The sequence below is a fragment of the Saccoglossus kowalevskii genome, chromosome 6 (genome assembly GCF_978046115.1).
Source record: "Saccoglossus kowalevskii chromosome 6, keSacKowa6.1, whole genome shotgun sequence".
Taxonomy (NCBI): Eukaryota; Metazoa; Hemichordata; class Enteropneusta; family Harrimaniidae; genus Saccoglossus; species Saccoglossus kowalevskii.
Window position 1 is genome coordinate 3,302,297 of NC_140646.1, and position 22,717 is coordinate 3,325,013.

General features: G+C 40.9%; 1 protein-coding gene across 1 annotated transcript in view; it reads left to right on the forward strand.

Annotated features, from left to right (window-relative positions):
• LOC144358023 (cubilin-like) overlaps positions 1–22,601 on the forward strand; it is a 157,236-nt gene extending 134,635 nt beyond the window's left edge. The window contains exons 7-11 of the mRNA XM_085499957.1: positions 12,772–12,939; positions 13,112–13,306; positions 18,511–18,633; positions 18,880–19,054; positions 20,318–22,601. Coding sequence (XP_085356083.1) covers positions 12,772–12,939; positions 13,112–13,306; positions 18,511–18,633; positions 18,880–19,054; positions 20,318–20,783 — 1,127 coding nt within the window. The 3' untranslated portion in view covers positions 20,784–22,601. The remainder of the gene's footprint in view (positions 1–12,771; positions 12,940–13,111; positions 13,307–18,510; positions 18,634–18,879; positions 19,055–20,317) is intronic.
• The last annotated feature ends 116 nt before the right edge of the window (positions 22,602–22,717 follow it).

The window sequence follows — 22,717 nt, forward strand, 5'->3', positions numbered from 1 at the left end:
TATAACAAGGGTAACACCTACAACGCTCTCAGTCACCCAACTAAGTATAATAAGGGTTACACCTACCACGCTCTCAGTCACCCAACTAAGTATAACAAGGGTCACACCAACAACGCTCTCAGTCACCCAACTAAGTATAACAAGGGTCACACCCACAACGCTCCCAGTCACCCAACTAAGTATAATAAGGGTCACACCCACAACGTTCTCAGTCACCCAACTAAGTATAACAAGGGTCACACCTACAACGTTCTCAGTCACCCAACTAAGTATAACACCTACAACGTTCTCAGTCACCCAACTAAATATAACAAGGGTCACACCTACAACGCTCTCAGTCACCCAACTAAATATAATAAGGGTTACACCTACAACGCTCTCAGTCACCCAACTAAGTATAACAAGGGTCACACCTACAACGCTCTCAGTCACCCAACTAAATATAACAAGGGTCACACCTACAACGTTCTCAGTCACCCAACTAAGTATAACAAGGGTTACACCTACAACGTTCTCAGTCACTCAACTAAATATAACAAGGGCCACACCTACAACGCTCTCAGTCACCCAACTAAATATAACAAGGGTCACACCTACAACGTTCTCAGTCACCCAACTAAGTATAACAAGGGTTACACCTACAACGCTCTCAGTCACCCAACTAAATATAACAAGGGCCACACCTACAAAGCTCTCAGTCACCCAACTAAGTATAACAAGGGTCACACCTACAACGTTCTCAGTCACCCAACTAAGTATAACAAGGGTCACACCTCCAACGTTCTCAGTCACCCAACTAAATATAACAAGGGTCACACCTATAACGCTCTCAGTCACCCAACTAAATATAATAAGGGTTACACCTACAACGCTCTCAGTCACCCAACTAAGTATAGCAAGGGTCACACCTACAACGCTCTCAGTCACCCAACTAAGTATAACAAGGGTCACACCTACAACGTTCTCAGTCACCCAACTAAGTATAACAAGGGTCACACCTACAACGTTCTCAGTCACCCAACTAAGTATAATAAGGGTTACACCTACAACGCTCTCAGTCACCCAACTAAGTATAATAAGGGTTGCACCTACAACGCTCTCAGTCACCCAACTAAGTATAACAAGGGTCACACCTACAACGTTCTCAGTCACCCAACTAAGTATAACAAGGGTCACACCTACAACGCTCTCAGTCACCCAACTAAGTATAATAAGGGTTACACCTACAACGCTCTCAGTCACCCAACTAAGTATAACAATGGTCAAACCTACAACACTCTCAGTCACCCAACTAAGTATAACAAGGGTCACACCTACAATGCTCTCAGTCACCCAACTAAGTATAACAAGGGTCACACCTACAACGCTCTCAGTCACCCAACTAAGTATAACAAGGGTCACACCTACAACGCTCTCAGTCACCCAACTAAGTATAACAAGGGTCACACCTACAACGCTCTCAGTCACCCAACTAAGTATAACAAGGGTCACACCTACAACGTTCTCAGTCACCCAACTAAGTATAATAAGGGTAACACCAACAACGCTCTCAGTCACCCAACTAAGTATAACAAGGGCCTCACCTACAACGCTCTCAGTCAACCAACTAAGTATAATAAGGGTTACACCTACAACGCTCTCAGTCACCCAACTAAATATATTTAGGGTTACACTTACAACGCTCTCAGTCACCCAACTAAGTATAACAAGGGTCACACCCACAACGCTCTCAGTCACCCAACTAAATATAATAAGGGTTACACCTACAACGCTCTCAGTCACCCAACTAAATATAACAAGGGTCACACCAACAACGCTCTCAGTCACCCAACTAAGTAAAACAAGGGTCACACCCACAACGCTCTCAGTCGCCCAACTAAGTATAACAAGGTTCACACCTACAACGTTCTCAGTCACCCAACTAAGTATAACAAGGGTCACACCTACAACGCTCTCAGTCACCCAACTAAGTATAACAAGGGTCACACCTGCAACGTTCTCAGTCACCCAACTAAGTATAACAAGGGTCACAACTACAACGCTCTCAGTCACCCAACTAAGTATAACAAGGGTCACACCTACAAAGTTCTCAGTCACCCAACTAAGTATAATAAGGGTAACACCTACAACGCTCTCAGTCACCCAACTAAGTATAACAAGGGCCTCACCTACAACGCTCTCAGTCACCCAACTAAGTATAATAAGGGTTACACCTACAACGCTCTCAGTCACCCAACTAAATATAATAAGGGTTACACCTACAACGCTCTCAGTCACCCAACTAAGTATAACAAGGGTCACACCCACAACGCTCTCAGTCACCCAACTAAATATAATAAGGGTTACACCTACAACGCTCTCAGTCACCCAACTAAATATAACAAGGGTCACACCAACAACGCTCTCAGTCACCCAACTAAGTATAACAAGGGTCACACCCACAACGCTCTCAGTCACCCAACTAAGTATAATAAGGGTCACACCCACAACGCTCTCAGTCACCCAACTAAATATAATAAGGCATACACCTACAACGCTCTTAGTCACCCAACTAAGTATAAAAAGGGTCACACCTACAACGCTCTCAGTCACCCAACCAAATATAGCAAGGGTCACACCTACAACGCTCACAGTCACCCAACTAAATATAACAAGGGTTACACCTACAACGCTCTCAGTCACCCAACTTAGTATAATAAGGGTTACACCTACAACGCTCTCAGTCACCCAACTAAGTATAACAAGGGTCACACCTACAACGTTCTCAGTCACCCAACTAAGTATAACAAGGGTCACACCTACAACGCTCTCAGTCACCCAACTAAGTATAATAAGGGTTACACCTACAACGCTCTCAGTCACCCAACTAAGTATAACAAGTGTCACACCTACAACGTTCTCAGTCACCCAACTAAGTATAACAAGGGTCACACCTACAACGCTCTCAGTCACCCAACTAAGTATAATAAGGGTTACACCTACAACGCTCTCAGTCACCCAACTAAGTATAACAAGGGTCACAGCTACAACGTTCTCAGCCACCCAACTAAGTATAACAAGGGTCACACCTACAACACTCTCAGTCACCCAACTAAGTATAACAAGGGTCACACCTACAACGTTCTCAGTCACCCAACTAAGTATAACAAGGGTCACACTTACAATGCTCTCAGTCACCCAACTAAGTATAACAAGGGTCACACCTACAACGTTCTCAGTCACCCAACTAAGTATAACAAGGGTCACACCTACAACGCTCTCAGTCACCCAACTAAGTATAACAAGGGTCACACCTACAACGTTCTCAGTCACCCAACTAAGTATAATAAGGGTAACACCAACAACGCTCTCAGTCACCCAACTAAGTATAACAAGGGCCTCACCTACAACGCTCTCAGTCACCCAACTAAGTATAATAAGGGTTACACCTACAACGCTCTCAGTCACCCAACTAAGTATAACAAGGGTCACACCTACAAAGTTCTCAGTCACCCAACTAAGTATAACAAGGGTCACACCTACAACGCTCTCAGTCACCCAACTAAGTATAATAAGGGTTACACCTACAACGCTCTCAGTCACCCAACTAAGTATAACAAGGGTCACACCTACAACACTCTCAGTCACCCAACTAAGTATAACAAGGGTCACACCTACAACGTTCTCAGTCACCCAACTAAGTATAACAAGGGTCACACCTACAACGCTCTCAGTCACCCAACTAAGTATAACAAGGGTCACACCTACAACCTTCTCAGTCACCCAACTAAGTATAACAAGGGTCACACCTACAACGCTCTCAGTCACCCAACTAAGTATAACAAGCGTCACACCTACAACGTTCTCAGTCACCCAACTAAGTATAATAAGGGTAACACCAACAACGCTCTCAGTCACCCAACTAAGTATAACAAGGGCCTCACCTACAACGCTCTCAGTCACCCAACTAAGTATAATAAGGGTTACACCTACAACGCTCTCAGTCAACCAACTAAATATAATAAGGGTTACACCTACAACGCTCTCAGTCACCCAACTAAGTATAACAAGGGTCACACCCACAACGCTCTCAGTCACCCAACTAAATATAACAAGGGTCACACCAACAACGCTCTCAGTCACCCAACTAAGTATAACAAGGGTCACACCCACAACACTCTCAGTCACCCAACTTAGTATAACAAGGGTCACACCTACAACGTTCTCAGTCACCCAACTAAGTATAACAAGGGTCACACCTACAACGCTCTCAGTCACCCAACTAAGTATAACAAGGGTCACACCTACAACGTTCTCAGTCACCCAACTAAGTATAACAAGGGTCACACCTACAACGCTCTCAGTCACCCAACTAAGTATAACAAGGGTCACACCTACAACGTTCTCAGTCACCCAACTAAGTATTATAAGGGTAACACCTACAAAGCTCTCAGTCACCCAACTAAGTATAACAAGGGCCTCACCTACAACGCTCTCAGTCACCCAACTAAGTATAATAAGGGTTACACCTACAACGCTCTCAGTCACCCAACTAAATATAATAAGTGTTACACCTACAACGCTCTCAGTCACCCAACTAAGTATAACAAGGGTCACACCCACAACGCTCTCACTCACCCAACTAAATATAATAAGGGTTACACCTACAACGCTCTCAGTCACCCAACTAAATATAACAAGGGTCACACCAAGAACGCTCTCAGTCACCCAACTAAGTATAACAAGGGTCACACCCACAACGCTCTCAGTCACCCAACTAAGTATAATAAGGGTCACACCCACAACGCTCTCAGTCACCCAACTAAATATAATAAGGGTTACACCTACAACGCTCTCAGTCACCCAACTAAGTATAAAAAGGGTCACACCTACAACGCTCTCAGTCACCCAACCAAATATAACAAGGGTCACACCTACAACGCTCACAGTCACCCAACTAAATATTACAAGGGTTACACCTACAACGCTCTCAGTCACCCAACTTAGTATAATAAGGGTTACACCTACAACGCTCTCAGTCACCCAACTAAGTATAACAAGGGTCACACCTACAACGTTCTCAGTCACCCAACTAAGTATAAGAAGGGTCACACCTACAACGCTCTCAGTCACCCAACTAAGTATAACGAGGGTCACACCTACAACACTCTCAGTCACAAAACTAAGTATAACAAGGGTCACACCTACAACGTTCTCAGTCACCCAACTAAGTATAACAAGGGTCACACCTACAACGCTCTCAGTCACCCAACTAAGTATAACAAGGGTCACACCTTCAACGTTCTCAGTCACCCAACTAAGTATAATAAGGGTAACACCTACAACGCTCTCAGTCACTCAACTAAGTATAATAAGTGTTACACCTACAACGCTCTCAGTCATCCAACTAAGTATAATAAGGGTCACACCTACAACGCTCTCAGTCACCCAAGTAAGTATAATAAGGGTTACACCTACAACGCTCACAGTCACCCAACTAAATATAACAAGGGTAACACCTACAACGCTCTCAGTCACCCAACTAAGTATAATAAGGGTTACACCTACAACGCTCTCAGTCACCCAACTAAGTATAACAAGGGTCACACCAACAACGCTCTCAGTCACCCAACTAAGTATAACAAGGCTCACACCCACAACGCTCTCAGTCACCCAACTAAGTATAATAAGGGTCACACCCACAACGTTCTCAGTCACCCAACTAAGTATAACAAGGGTCACACCTACAACGTTCTCAGTCACCCAACTAAGTATAACACCTACAACGTTCTCAGTCACCCAACTAAATATAACAAGGGTCACACCTACAACGCTCTCAGTCACCCAACTAAATATAATAAGGGTTACACCTACAACGCTCTCAGTCACCCAACTAAGTATAACAAGGGTCACACCTACAACGCTCTCAGTCACCCAACTAAATATAACAAGGGTCACACCTACAACGTTCTCAGTCACCCAACTAAGTATAACAAGGGTTACACCTACAACGTTCTCAGTCACTCAACTAAATATAACAAGGGTCACACCTACAACGTTCTCAGTCGCCCAACTAAGTATAACAAGGACCACACCTACAACGCTCTCAGTCACCCAACTAAATATAACAAGGATCACACCTACAACGTTCTCAGTCACCCAACTAAGTATAACAAGGGTCACACCTACAACGTTCTCAGTCACTCAACTAAATATAACAAGGGCCACACCTACAACGCTCTCAGTCACCCAACTAAATATAACAAGGGTCACACCTACAACGTTCTCAGTCACCCAACTAAGTATAACAAGGGTTACACCTACAACGCTCTCAGTCACCCAACTAAATATAACAAGGGCCACACCTACAACGCTCTCAGTCACCCAACTAAGTATAACAAGGGTCACACCTACAACGTTCTCAGTCACCCAACTAAATATAACAAGGGTCACACCAAAAACGCTCTCAGTCACCCAACTAAGTATAACAAGGGTCACACCCACAACGCTCTCAGTCACCCAACTAAGTATAATAAGGGTCACACCCACAACGCTCTCAGTCACCCAACTAAATATAATAAGGGTTACACCTACAACGCTCTCAGTCACCCAACTAAGTATAAAAAGGGTCACACCTACAACGCTCTCAGTCACCCAACCAAATATAACAAGGGTCACACCTACAACGCTCACAGTCACCCAACTAAATATTACAAGGGTTACACCTACAACGCTCTCAGTCACCCAACTTAGTATAATAAGGGTTACACCTACAACGCTCTCAGTCACCCAACTAAGTATAACAAGGGTCACACCTACAACGTTCTCAGTCACCCAACTAAGTATAAGAAGGGTCACACCTACAACGCTCTCAGTCACCCAACTAAGTATAATAAGGGTTACACCTACAACGCTCTCAGTCACCCAACTAAGTATAACAAGGGTCACACCTACAACGTTCTCAGTCACCCAACTAAGTATAACAAGGGTCACACCTACAACGCTCTCAGTCACCCAACTAAGTATAATAAGGGTCACACCTACAACGTTCTCAGTCACCCAACTAAGTATAACAAGGGTCACACCTACAACACTCTCAGTCACCCAACTAAGTATAACAAGGGTCACACCTACAACGTTCTCAGTCACCCAACTAAGTATAACAAGGGTCACACCTACAACGCTCTCAGTCACCCAACTAAGTATAACACGGGTCACACCTACAACGTTCTCAGTCACCCAACTAAGTATAATAAGGGTAACACCTACAACGCTCTCAGTCACTCAACTAAGTATAATAAGTGTTACACCTACAACGCTCTCAGTCATCCAACTAAGTATAATAAGGGTCACACCTACAACGCTCTCAGTCACCCAACTAAGTATAATAAGGGTTACACCTACAACGCTCACAGTCACCCAACTAAATATAACAAGGGTAACACCTACAACGCTCTCAGTCACCCAACTAAGTATAATAAGGGTTACACCTACCACGCTCTCAGTCACCCAACTAAGTATAACAAGGGTCACACCAACAACGCTCTCAGTCACCCAACTAAGTATAACAAGGGTCACACCCACAACGCTCCCAGTCACCCAACTAAGTATAATAAGGGTCACACCCACAACGTTCTCAGTCACCCAACTAAGTATAACAAGGGTCACACCTACAACGTTCTCAGTCACCCAACTAAGTATAACACCTACAACGTTCTCAGTCACCCAACTAAATATAACAAGGGTCACACCTACAACGCTCTCAGTCACCCAACTAAATATAATAAGGGTTACACCTACAACGCTCTCAGTCACCCAACTAAGTATAACAAGGGTCACACCTACAACGCTCTCAGTCACCCAACTAAATATAACAAGGGTCACACCTACAACGTTCTCAGTCACCCAACTAAGTATAACAAGGGTTACACCTACAACGTTCTCAGTCACTCAACTAAATATAACAAGGGCCACACCTACAACGCTCTCAGTCACCCAACTAAATATAACAAGGGTCACACCTACAACGTTCTCAGTCACCCAACTAAGTATAACAAGGGTTACACCTACAACGCTCTCAGTCACCCAACTAAATATAACAAGGGCCACACCTACAAAGCTCTCAGTCACCCAACTAAGTATAACAAGGGTCACACCTACAACGTTCTCAGTCACCCAACTAAGTATAACAAGGGTCACACCTCCAACGTTCTCAGTCACCCAACTAAATATAACAAGGGTCACACCTATAACGCTCTCAGTCACCCAACTAAATATAATAAGGGTTACACCTACAACGCTCTCAGTCACCCAACTAAGTATAGCAAGGGTCACACCTACAACGCTCTCAGTCACCCAACTAAGTATAACAAGGGTCACACCTACAACGTTCTCAGTCACCCAACTAAGTATAACAAGGGTCACACCTACAACGTTCTCAGTCACCCAACTAAGTATAATAAGGGTTACACCTACAACGCTCTCAGTCACCCAACTAAGTATAATAAGGGTTGCACCTACAACGCTCTCAGTCACCCAACTAAGTATAACAAGGGTCACACCTACAACGTTCTCAGTCACCCAACTAAGTATAACAAGGGTCACACCTACAACGCTCTCAGTCACCCAACTAAGTATAATAAGGGTTACACCTACAACGCTCTCAGTCACCCAACTAAGTATAACAATGGTCAAACCTACAACACTCTCAGTCACCCAACTAAGTATAACAAGGGTCACACCTACAATGCTCTCAGTCACCCAACTAAGTATAACAAGGGTCACACCTACAACGCTCTCAGTCACCCAACTAAGTATAACAAGGGTCACACCTACAACGCTCTCAGTCACCCAACTAAGTATAACAAGGGTCACACCTACAACGCTCTCAGTCACCCAACTAAGTATAACAAGGGTCACACCTACAACGTTCTCAGTCACCCAACTAAGTATAATAAGGGTAACACCAACAACGCTCTCAGTCACCCAACTAAGTATAACAAGGGCCTCACCTACAACGCTCTCAGTCAACCAACTAAGTATAATAAGGGTTACACCTACAACGCTCTCAGTCACCCAACTAAATATATTTAGGGTTACACTTACAACGCTCTCAGTCACCCAACTAAGTATAACAAGGGTCACACCCACAACGCTCTCAGTCACCCAACTAAATATAATAAGGGTTACACCTACAACGCTCTCAGTCACCCAACTAAATATAACAAGGGTCACACCAACAACGCTCTCAGTCACCCAACTAAGTAAAACAAGGGTCACACCCACAACGCTCTCAGTCGCCCAACTAAGTATAACAAGGTTCACACCTACAACGTTCTCAGTCACCCAACTAAGTATAACAAGGGTCACACCTACAACGCTCTCAGTCACCCAACTAAGTATAACAAGGGTCACACCTGCAACGTTCTCAGTCACCCAACTAAGTATAACAAGGGTCACAACTACAACGCTCTCAGTCACCCAACTAAGTATAACAAGGGTCACACCTACAAAGTTCTCAGTCACCCAACTAAGTATAATAAGGGTAACACCTACAACGCTCTCAGTCACCCAACTAAGTATAACAAGGGCCTCACCTACAACGCTCTCAGTCACCCAACTAAGTATAATAAGGGTTACACCTACAACGCTCTCAGTCACCCAACTAAATATAATAAGGGTTACACCTACAACGCTCTCAGTCACCCAACTAAGTATAACAAGGGTCACACCCACAACGCTCTCAGTCACCCAACTAAATATAATAAGGGTTACACCTACAACGCTCTCAGTCACCCAACTAAATATAACAAGGGTCACACCAACAACGCTCTCAGTCACCCAACTAAGTATAACAAGGGTCACACCCACAACGCTCTCAGTCACCCAACTAAGTATAATAAGGGTCACACCCACAACGCTCTCAGTCACCCAACTAAATATAATAAGGCATACACCTACAACGCTCTTAGTCACCCAACTAAGTATAAAAAGGGTCACACCTACAACGCTCTCAGTCACCCAACCAAATATAGCAAGGGTCACACCTACAACGCTCACAGTCACCCAACTAAATATAACAAGGGTTACACCTACAACGCTCTCAGTCACCCAACTTAGTATAATAAGGGTTACACCTACAACGCTCTCAGTCACCCAACTAAGTATAACAAGGGTCACACCTACAACGTTCTCAGTCACCCAACTAAGTATAACAAGGGTCACACCTACAACGCTCTCAGTCACCCAACTAAGTATAATAAGGGTTACACCTACAACGCTCTCAGTCACCCAACTAAGTATAACAAGTGTCACACCTACAACGTTCTCAGTCACCCAACTAAGTATAACAAGGGTCACACCTACAACGCTCTCAGTCACCCAACTAAGTATAATAAGGGTTACACCTACAACGCTCTCAGTCACCCAACTAAGTATAACAAGGGTCACAGCTACAACGTTCTCAGCCACCCAACTAAGTATAACAAGGGTCACACCTACAACACTCTCAGTCACCCAACTAAGTATAACAAGGGTCACACCTACAACGTTCTCAGTCACCCAACTAAGTATAACAAGGGTCACACTTACAATGCTCTCAGTCACCCAACTAAGTATAACAAGGGTCACACCTACAACGTTCTCAGTCACCCAACTAAGTATAACAAGGGTCACACCTACAACGCTCTCAGTCACCCAACTAAGTATAACAAGGGTCACACCTACAACGTTCTCAGTCACCCAACTAAGTATAATAAGGGTAACACCAACAACGCTCTCAGTCACCCAACTAAGTATAACAAGGGCCTCACCTACAACGCTCTCAGTCACCCAACTAAGTATAATAAGGGTTACACCTACAACGCTCTCAGTCACCCAACTAAATATAATAAGGGTTACACCTACAACGCTCTCAGTCACCCAACTAAGTATAACAAGGGTCACACCCACAACGCTCTCAGTCACCCAACTAAATATAATAAGGGTTACACCTACAACGCTCTCAGTCACCCAACTAAATATAACAAGGGTCACACCAACAACGCTCTCAGTCATCCAACTAAGTATAACAAGGGTCACACCCACAACGCTCTCAGTCACCCAACTAAGTATAACAAGGGTCACACCTACAACGTTCTCAGTCACCCAACTAAGTATAACAAGGGTCACACCTACAACGCTCTCAGTCACCCAACTAAGTATAACAAGGGTCACACCTACAACGTTCTCAGTCACCCAACTAAGTATAACAAGGGTCACACCTACAACGCTCTCAGTCACCCAACTAAGTATAACAAGGGTCACACCTACAACGTTCTCAGTCACCCAACTAAGTATAATAAGGGTAACACCTACAACGCTCTCAGTCACCCAACTAAGTATAACAAGGGCCTCACCTACAACGCTCTCAGTCACCCAACTAAGTATAATAAGGGTTACACCTACAACGCTCTCAGTCACCCAACTAAATATAATAAGGGTTACACCTACAACGCTCTCAGTCACCCAACTAAGTATATCAAGGGTCACACCAACAACGCTCTCAGTCACCCAACTAAGTATAACAAGGGTCACACCCAGAACGCTCTCAGTCACCCAACTAAGTATAATAAGGGTCACACCCACAACGCTCTCAGTCACCCAACTAAATATAATAAGGGTTACACCTACAACGCTCTCAGTCACCCAACTAAGTATAAAAAGGGTCACACCTACAACGCTCTCAGTCACCCAACCAAATATAACAAGGGTCACACCTACAACGCTCACAATCACCCAACTAAATATAACAAGGGTTACACCTACAACGCTCTCAGTCACCCAACTTAGTATAATAAGGGTTACACCTACAACGCTCTCAGTCACCCAACTAAGTATAACAAGGGTCACACCCACAACGCTGTCAGTCACCCAACTAAGTATAATAAGGGTTACACCTACAACGCTCTCAGTCACCCAACTAAGTATAAAAAGGGTCACACCTACAACGCTCTCAGTCACCCAACCAAATATAACAAGGGTCACACCTACAACGCTCACAGTCACCCAACTAAATATAACAAGGGTCACACCTACAACGCTCTCAGTCACCCAACTAAATATAATAAGGGTTACACCTACAACGCTCTCAGTCACTCAACTAAATATAACAAGGGTCACACCAACAACGCTCTCAGTCACCCAACTAAGTATAACAAGGGTCACACCCACAACGCTCTCAGTCACCCAACTAAGTATAATAAGGGTCACACCCACAACGCTCTCAGTCACCCAACTAAATATAATAAGGGTTACACCTACAACGCTCTCAGTCACCCAACTAAGTATAAAAAGGGTCACACCTACAACGCTCTCAGTCACCCAACCAAATATAACAAGGGTCACACCTACAACGCTCACAGTCACCCAACTAAATATAACAAGGGTTACACCTACAACGCTCTCAGTCACCCAACTAAGTATAATAAGGGTTACACCTACAACGATCTCAGTCACCCAACTAAATATAACAAGGGTCACACATACAACGCTCTCAGTCATCCAACTAAGTAACTACTAGACTAACAAGGGCTAATGCAGTGTTTATACTGATTTGAGGAAAGATTCACACCATTTTTAAAAAATGCTAAGCATGGCCTTCGATAAAAGCTGACACGTCACGTCAATCCAGATGTGCTCCTCACAAATATTTTGATGATATTTATAAGCACTTTTTATATTTATGCTTAAATGCCATGTTAGTCTAGAGTGAAATCCACTGTACTACTTGAATAGTTCTGCTTTATATTGCAGTGTGTGACTATAATGCGTCCACCGGATTAGGCGGCGTCATTTACTTGGCATACCCAGGGGAAAACCCTTCACCAATACTCTGTCATCTCAATATAAGTTCACTTTTTCGTTACGATATGGTTTATTTAAAATTTATTGACATAGATGTATATGATGGCGGTACACAAAGTAAGTATGCATAATTAATTCCATATTCAGATGTTTGAACTCGTTATGAAGATTCGCTTGATGCTAATATCAATGACATATTTGCTCTATCACAATACTGTCGTGCATTTATAACAATTCATTTGTGTAGATAGCAATTCCAGTTTCACCTATGCTGTCATTTTATTTTCAGATTGTTATGATGGGGACTCACTCGTTGTAAGTTCTGCCGACGGGCAAAACATAACGTTCTGCGATGGAGCGAATTATGAAACTGAAGTAAAGATGACATCACGAAGCGCTATCGATATATTATTTCTTAGTGATGACGTCATGACATCTTCTTCACGGGGATTCAAGGCAATATATTCGCTTTACTATCAAGTGGGTAAGAATGTTAATTCTATTCAACGTCACTATGTTAGGCAGTAGATGCAAGTTGTTTTGTTCATATGGCGTGTTGTCACATACGACTTATTTACCACTTCCGTGTCACTGAGAATGTTCTAGAACCGTACTGTCTCTGGGTGGAATATTCTAGATTTTTTTTAGAAACTGGTTGAATAGGTAATAGAACACTGTAGGGGGCAATATAAGGTAATGGAACATTCTAGAAATTGGTAGTAAGTTCCAGACTCATTATGTATGCTGATGTAATGGTATATTTATAGTCAGTGGGGTATATATAGGGGAGTTGTTCAGCACTGAGTTCAGATCGGAGATCTCGTTGAATTGTATTGGAGTTTAAGTATCTAGTCATTGGAGTAGTGGAGTTTTACCGCGTTATTGTACTTGATGTTTGCAGAGTATAATAATACCAGTACCAGTTGAAACCTCATCTGTTGGCTCCGTGTTCGTATGTTATCATCGCCGCCAGGGAAGTCTTTCTGTTGCTGTTGACATTTTGGTATTTGAACCATCACACCTGTACTATACCAATTACGGTAATATTACGTTGCGTGTGACACGTGTATAGCACATATATGACTGGTATCATCGTTCTAGTGTATTTCTCATTTCGATGGCAATGAACATACAATATGTCGTGTATTAATAATAATAACCTTATTACACTACTATGCCATCAGAGGGCGCAGTATGGTGAATAAAATACAAATCATTAAAAAAACTCAGTACCCACGAACACTGTTTAGGAAACTTGAGAGCGGGTCTTAGAATCTGTTGTAATAAATGATAGCCGAGTGGTGGTTCTGTCATGAATTGGTTTTCGCGTATCTGTTAACCGACTTAATTAGTTGATTATTAGCTGAATTGCTGTGTTATGTCTGTCATCGTTCAGGCCTATTTGAAGTTTTGGACGGAACTTGGCTCAGTGATTTGGAACTAATTACAAGATACCGTCGCTATTCTGACATCCATAGTTATTAATGTAGTGAACGATTAATCAAAAGATATGACGTATTCAGTACTTAGTATGATTGGCTTTATGATTGAAGGTTACGCCCTAGAGTCTTTTTACTGTTTTGTAATTGGTTAGAGTTTTGAAAATGAATAAAGAGAGTTTGAGTTGGTCTTGACGAACACAGCACGACAGACGCAGTCTGAGAGTCCGAGAGAGTCCAGGGGCGAGCCTTGAGGCAGTCCAGTCTTGGGCGAGTCTTGGTTCAGCCTTGTGAGAGTCTTGGGGACTTTTCCCCAGGGCGCTGTGTTTTATAGAGTGCTCCAAAAGATCGACTAAGACGAGAGTTGAAACGTATTTCGTTGTGTGTGTCTTATTTGACTGTAAAGTTAAAGTGACTTTCCCGATCCCGTACCTCAAGGGGACGAGATAGAAAGACGAGACGAGATTCCCCCCTGACAAGTGTGGAGACCCCAGAGAGAAAGAGATTTCCCCCTGATAGTTCCAATCAATTCGCCTCCCCAATTACATAGATAAAGTGAAGACTTAAACATGACTGCATTGTACATCGTGCAAATTTGATGGGAGGACATAGTTATGGCAGAGGGAGAGGTCACTTCCTATTTTAATTCATGAATCCAACGTTTTAATGAATAACACACTACTAGATAAAACACTACAAGACAATACACACTGGTAATAAAGGGGTACAAGAAATTAAGTCAAAAGAAATCTCCTTGTTTCAAAAATAAAGATACACAAAAAGACATAGCAATGACATATTTGGCTCGTCCCTCAGTCAGAGACTCAAGCTAAAGTTTTCACAATAAGGCCTAAAGACTACCAAATCCAGTTCATGTACACAGCGCTGTGGTAACAATCAGGTATAAATTAGACACTCCACAGGTTAAAGAATTTATAATGAGCTAGTGATGATTGATTTGGTCGTTATCTCTTCGAACAGATGTACACATCGATTACGTCAGTAATCGGCAATGCCACGACATGGGCGCGTTTTACTCAGCCCGCTGACAGTGTGAGGGGAGATTGTGTAAATGAACAGTGTATCGATCAAGGCTGTCGCTTTTACAAAAACGGTCTTCGAACGAGCAAATTCTTTCGTAACCGTTCGCACACTCGCTAAACCTAACGGTATTTGCCGTTATATCGTGTATCCAGAGTTAGCGGGACCAGCGCAATACAAATGTGACCTTGATAATGGGAATGTGTTCAAACACAGTTCCTCTATCACGTGATAGAGGGACTGTGGTTCAAATAATAGAAGCTGACATTTTTGGACTAACATTATGTAATTGAAACACGAAATGTAAGTATTAGAGGGACTACAAAATAGGCTATAGTTAATATGGGCAGATGATTTGCTGGAGCCATTGGTAAATTTATGTAATTGATTTTGCTGTGATAATGTATACATGTATGAACAATTATGTGAATATCGTGTTGTGTGTTATAGGAAGTAGGTGATGTCTTAAGTCTTTTGATTATGTCATTTGAATCAAGAGGGGGAGGTTAAAGTACTTGATCGGAAAGAATGATATATTTGTTCTTTGGCAGTGAATGGCTTATTTGTACTTGACTGTGACCCACCCACCACTCATTGTAATTTGGCCAGCTGCTATTAGACATCACTCAGCATGACTAGTTGGAAGACAACCATGTAAAAATAGTGTGAATAGAATAAACGTCTGTAATGAACAAGGAAAAAATAAAGTTTTTATTTTTTATCTCAACCATCAATATACAACAAGTTTACAAAAAAATTCGAGTAAGAATAAAGTAAAAAGTTGAACCAATAGGAGATACAGGTGATGGTTTAATTATCTCGCCTGGAAGAAAATAAAAAAACAAGTGGTAAGGATTATATATTGTAATTAATGATTTGATTGAGGTGTTGAGTAGAGGAATGTTCAATAGGAAGAACATTGTTGAAATGCTTTGGAAATGATTGGACTTTCCATAAACTGAATCAAATCTTGGAGCACATTGTAAATAACTAGTGAGATGATGCTGAAAGCACTACCGTGCATTCAAGCATATTCGATACGTGTTCATATCTAATGTTAATATATTAAATACACGAATGTTTGACTATCTTGTTTAACAACTTATTTTTCGTCTTTTGCAGGGCATTTTTTTACGATTTAACACCGTGTTTGATAGTGCAAAAGTTGTTAAACAAGATAGTCAATCATTCGTTGTGTATTTAATATATTGACATTAGATATGAACACGTATCAAATATTATTTATACAAGGGCCGGATCGACCAAACTGTTTTGGGGCCGGAACGTCCAAACCAGGGCCGGATCGTCTTTTTTTTTTACCAGGGCCGCAACCGACCAGGGCCGGATCGTCTGGATACCAAGGCCCTTAGTATAATGTCTGTACGGCGTCCTGGGCTGGCTGGCAAATAATCACGTCATCGAAAGATGCGTGTACGTGTACTGTAGACAATTTCCATGACGCTGCATTGCATGCGTAGAGTCAACGTCACGATTTCTGCGTATCAATTTTTCTCCGCTTTTTTCAACAAATAATTCACTTTTTTCTCATGGGAAAACGTCGTCAATCTTATTTTATCAGCCTGAACTTTGTCTTGACAGCGCAAATTATACCCAAATAAGCGTCTTTGGATGATTTCTGGCACTTAAAATTGATTCTCGACTCACGCGTTTAGGAATGATCTGGTGATCCAAAATTGACCTCGAATGAAAATACTGCCGCCTACGACGGGTCCCGGGATCATCCCGATCAATTGTCAGGTGATCACACGTCTGGCTGAATTGATCACATGTCATTGTCACTAGATCGCTAAGACCGCTTTCTAATGAAACGCTCTAGCGCTCTCTAATGAAACGAACGGCCTATAATGGAATGGCTCGAGCTAGGTCTATTCGCCGTCATCCGATCTCACTACATGCCTCTCACATAAGGACAGTTACAAGTTTACGATCACTTAACGCATATCAAAACATTATCTCTAACGGGATGCCACTGTTTACCAGGGAATGAACCTGATACGTCGAACGAGAGTTAGACACCCGTAACTTGGTGACTGAAACAATTTCTCACAGCTAAACCTACTAACCCCTACGGTGTGTAGCAACAATCAAATCTACTTAAAGTTCAAGTTGTTTATGGGGTCGCAAGGCATACAAGTATCACAACACTAAGACACGCATCATCTACAATCTCTTGTCAATAAATCATGGGAAATTATCTTCCCAATAAGAAACTATTCTGGTATATTAATACCACACCTAGGTCCCGTCACGTAAAATATAGCATTTGTTTAAAGGGACTGTTTTATACCGGATTTTTGAAGTTGAAAGGAAAGAAGCAAAGTTTATATCTCACAAGGGCAATACAAATATCACGATTTAATTAAAGTGAGCTTACCCAAATCATGTGATTCAAGACACGGTCTCAATTGCCAATTACAAACTCCTAGTCTAACAACTATGAACAAAATCTTGGCTAGATTCAGTGAGTTCCGTTCTCAATCTGGCAAGGACTCTGCTTCCCTCTTCCCAGCTTCAAAAGACAAATTTTGGGGCTGCCCACTACGCCTTTTTATAGGGTTTTTGCTTGGCCGCCTACATAGCCAACATCCCTTAAATCGTATCACATCTATTTACACCGATTTTGTTTGTTTACAAAAATGTACAATATTGCCTTTCTCGGGTATAAGCTCAATAACCCACAATAAAGGCCAGAAATAGATGTAGATGTTTTCTTTGTTGACTACGCCGTTGACTCATGGATCTAAGTAGGTCGCGACCCCAAATCACTGGCGCGTGCAAGGTACCTTGCAAGAATTTGCAAGTTCATGACTGGGGTGGTTTATTTACTTGTCAACACCTTCAGTTCAACGGCCCATTGTACAGTTAAAACAATTTCACGGGACGTTTTCCATGGGTGTACATGCTAATTTGCAAAGGGGGCCTGTTATTTTTCTATATCATTTACAGGATTCTCCCAATGTAGAGGTGATAGCTTTCATGTACCTGATTTCTGTTTTTCATGAAACACGTCTACACGTCATTATTTTAATGAAATTGTCTGTTTTATTTAGTTTATTTTTAATTCCTATTTCCCGAAACAGCTCCTCTCTTTCTTTATCAAGAAATTCACAATCTGGGATAAAATGTTGTTCGTCCTCAAATGACGTCGTTATGTTAATGCTGATGATGAGGTAACACTTTATTACAGAGACTCACGAGTCATGTATTGATGACAATGATGTTAGATGTAGCGATGGTCGTTGTATTTCACTTAGCGTATGGCTAGTTGATGGCTATGACTTCTGTGGCTTTGACACACCTCACGAAAAAGGTATGGTTATATACAAGTTGGTTACTTTATAAATATTGTTCCCACTGAGCCAGTGAAATGTCATCATCTATCATTCTGTGTGCATGGATGACTCAAATTCAAGTTTTATCAATATAATATATCCAAACCCGTTCCAATATTAAACAGCCAATTATATATAATTGTGTACGTTTGATCTCGTTCCAAGTTCTGTTGATATAATATATACGTTGATATTTAATTAGCAATAATATTTGTTCCACACAGGATTTCCAGCATTCGCTTTGGTGGGTCCCATCGTAGGAATGCTAGTATTTTTCTTTTGTTCACTATTGGCATCACACATTAAAGGAAAATGTAAAAGCACCAATAATGAAGCGAGCAATCAAGCAGCAGTTTCTCTGCAATCTTTAAATGGAACGACAACAGGCGAAATTTTGGAGTATGTATACTTTATTTGATGTGCGGCGATAGTCGAGCCGCGCATGTGCGACACAATCCAATGCGCTTTCCGATTGAAATCAGGAGTACGGGTTCACTTTCACTACCGTCGGCGACTCTTTTCAATCAGCAAAAAATACCTAATTAAAGCTTGATAACCTCTCAGTTTGAGTGTACTTGTTTGTTTATATGGGACCCATATCTTGCACATGCGTGGTGCGAAAATCGCCACCCTTTATCACCATACAACAATGAACAGAGATCTTAATCGGATTTGTATATTCAAACCCAGAAACAATAAAACCACACAGTGGCACAGTACCCAACACCTTATAGTGGCCGTCCTGCCAAAATTATGAAAATATGAGCCACACAGTAAGTCATAGTCACATGACTATTTTGATGCTGCATAATACATCAGACAGCTAACTGTCAATAGACTCATTTGCATAATACATCAGACAGCTAACTGTCAATAGACTCATTTGCATAATACATCAGACAGATAACTGTCAATAGACTCATTTGCATAATACATCAGACAGCTAACTGTCAATAGACGATTTGCATAATACATCAGACAGCTAACTGTCAATAGACTCATTTGCATAATACATCAGACAGCTAACTGTCAATAGACTCATTTGCATAATACATCAGACAGATAACTGTCAATAGACTCATTTGCATAATACATCAGACAGATAACTGTCAATAGACTCATTTGCATAATACATCAGACAGATAACTGTCAATAGACTCATTTGCATAATACATCAGACAGATAACTGTCAATAGATTCATTTGCATAATACATCAGACAGATAACTGTCAATAGACTCATTTGCATAAAACATCAGACAGATAACTGTCAATAGACTCATTTGCATAATACATCAGACAGATAACTGTCAATAGACTCATTTGCATAATACATCAGACAGATAACTGTCAATAGAATCATTTGCATAATACATAAAACAGCTAACTGTCAATAGACTCATTTGCATAATACATCAGACAGCTAGCTGTCAATAGACTCATTTGCATAATACAGCTAACTGTCAATAGACTCATTTGCATACTATTTGTGACTATGATTTTCGTATTACCGTAGCGCCCTATGTGTCTATAAAACAGAAATAAAAAAAATATCCCAACTATACAGGGTCTAAAACACAATGAGAAATTCTTATTTTGGAGAAGTACAGTGTTGTCTTTGTTTTGTACTATAATTCATTTTCTATCTTTTATTTATTAACAGATCTGCAATAAGTGACAATCATGAGAGTACTTCAGCAACAGTAAATAGCGACAACAACGACGATGACGGCAATGAAAACGAAGATAGTAGTTTACAGTCAGCGTCTTTGGGTCGACGTAACTTCGACTTTTCGCATAGCGAAGAAATGGCACCACCCCTAAATGATACCAACCAATTCAGATCCAATTCTCCAAATCATCGAAAATCAATACTAGACACACCCCCGTCTTACGTAAATGTTGTGAAGATTGCAGCGCCACGAACCGTATTCAATTACGATGACGATTTCGAAGATAGCCAATCACAAAGCAGTGAAGCAGACAATTCGTCAATTGAAGAACAAATTCTTCCACCAACGGCACCGCCGTTGGAAAATGACACATGCAGTTCAACTAGAACTGACGAGCCTCCCCCGCCATCTTATGATGATGTATTGCGAACCACTGACCATTATTTGACTTTGTAACAAAACATTATTATTATAATAGAATGGAATTACAGGCAAGGTGGTACTCAGGATCTCGCGATGTAGACTGGCCTGATATTTTTTGACTCCCGTGTGCGAAGCACAAAAAGGGAGTCTTTGCAGTTAGTGTGTCTGTCTGTGTGTCTGTTCCACAGATATCTCAAGAACCATACATTGATTTTTGATGAAACTTGGTGCATTGATGCTCTGGGCCAATACGCAGATTTGATTAGGTTTTGGTAAAAATCCATTCATATTAATTACCTGATTTGCATTATAATTAGCTGATTTTAAGCTGTTCCATGATTGTTCCACTGATATCTAAAGAACCGTTTGATGAAATTTGGCACATAGATGCTCTGAACTAATGCGCAGATTTGATCAGTTTTGGGTAAAAATCCGTGCGATATTAATTATCTAATTTGCATAATTATTAATCAATTTTTGGCTTTTCCACTAATATCTCAAGTACTAATCATCACATTTCAATAAAACTTGGTACATAGATATCATAGGACACTGCACAGACCTTATAGTGTTTAGTGTAATATCAGTACATATTAATTACCTAATTTGCATAATTAATTATTTTTTAATTTTTAATATTTCAAGTAGTAATCATCACATTTCAATGAAACATGGTACATAGTTACTTAAAGACTGTGCAGACCCCTGATTAGTTTTAGGTAAATAATTGTGCATATTAATCACCTTATTAGTATAATTAGTTAATTTTCAGCTTTTCGCTTGATAACTCAAGTACTCACCATATTTCAATGAGACTTGCTACATAGATCCTCTAGGACTAGGTATATACCTAATTAGTTTTAGGGTAAATAATTGTGGATATTAATTACCTAATTCGCATAATTAGTTATTTTTTTCCATGAATGTTCCACTGAAATATAAAGAACCACTAATTGGATTTTATTGAAACTTTCATAAGAGTATACATCATCACATTTCAATGAACCTGGAACTATGCAGAGACCCAATTAGTTTTTGGTAAATATTTATGCTTATTAATTATAAAACCTAAATAAATAATTAACACTGATATCTCAATTAATGATCATCACATTTAAATAAAATTTGGTACATAAATTCTCTAGAACAATAGACAGGCCCGATTAATTTTGGGTTGAAATTTGTTCATATTAATTCTCTAATAATAATTCATAGTTTTTTGTTCTAATCACATTTCAATGAAACTTGGTACATATATATTACATTACGCAGGCCTTATTAGTTTTACACTCAAATCTGTTCATATCAGTTACCTGATTTACATAATTAGTTTTCAGCTATTCCATCAATATCTCAAGTACAAGTAATTTTTAATTAATTTTTAATGTGTCTTCAATACTCTCAGCACACGGGAGTTTTTACTAAGCTTTCTTTGATTTTAAACTGTTATGGTTCAATCAAATGCCTCAATGTGTTTGTGAAATAACAAAAGTCATTTCAAACGGGGCTCTGCGACCGACCCCGCTTGAAATGCCGTAGGAATTTCTTAAACGCATTACGTCGACTTTCTATTCGCGACCCAGTGTTGTTATAAGTGTTTTTTGACCACCAACACAATAAAAATCCACTAATGTCCCATATATGTTATATATTTTGCTCTTCAATGTGAAGTATGAACTGTCAGATGTAATTTGTACATAGTGTTGTAAACTATGCATCTGTCATGAATTAGTGTTTGCGTATCTTTTGTCTTTGTGAGTTGATTTGAGTTGAGAGCACTTTGTAACGTTTTTTGATGTCTTTTTGAAATAGAAGTGGTGCGCCCACGTACATATTGTTTGATGATCGCAAGCTTTTGTTCATGATTGACAGGTATCATATGTAACTCAGTAGTGTTTTGTATGGAAAGCCGTATGGGACCCTGCTGCGTCAATATAAATTGCATGGTAAAACATATAGCTTCAAAA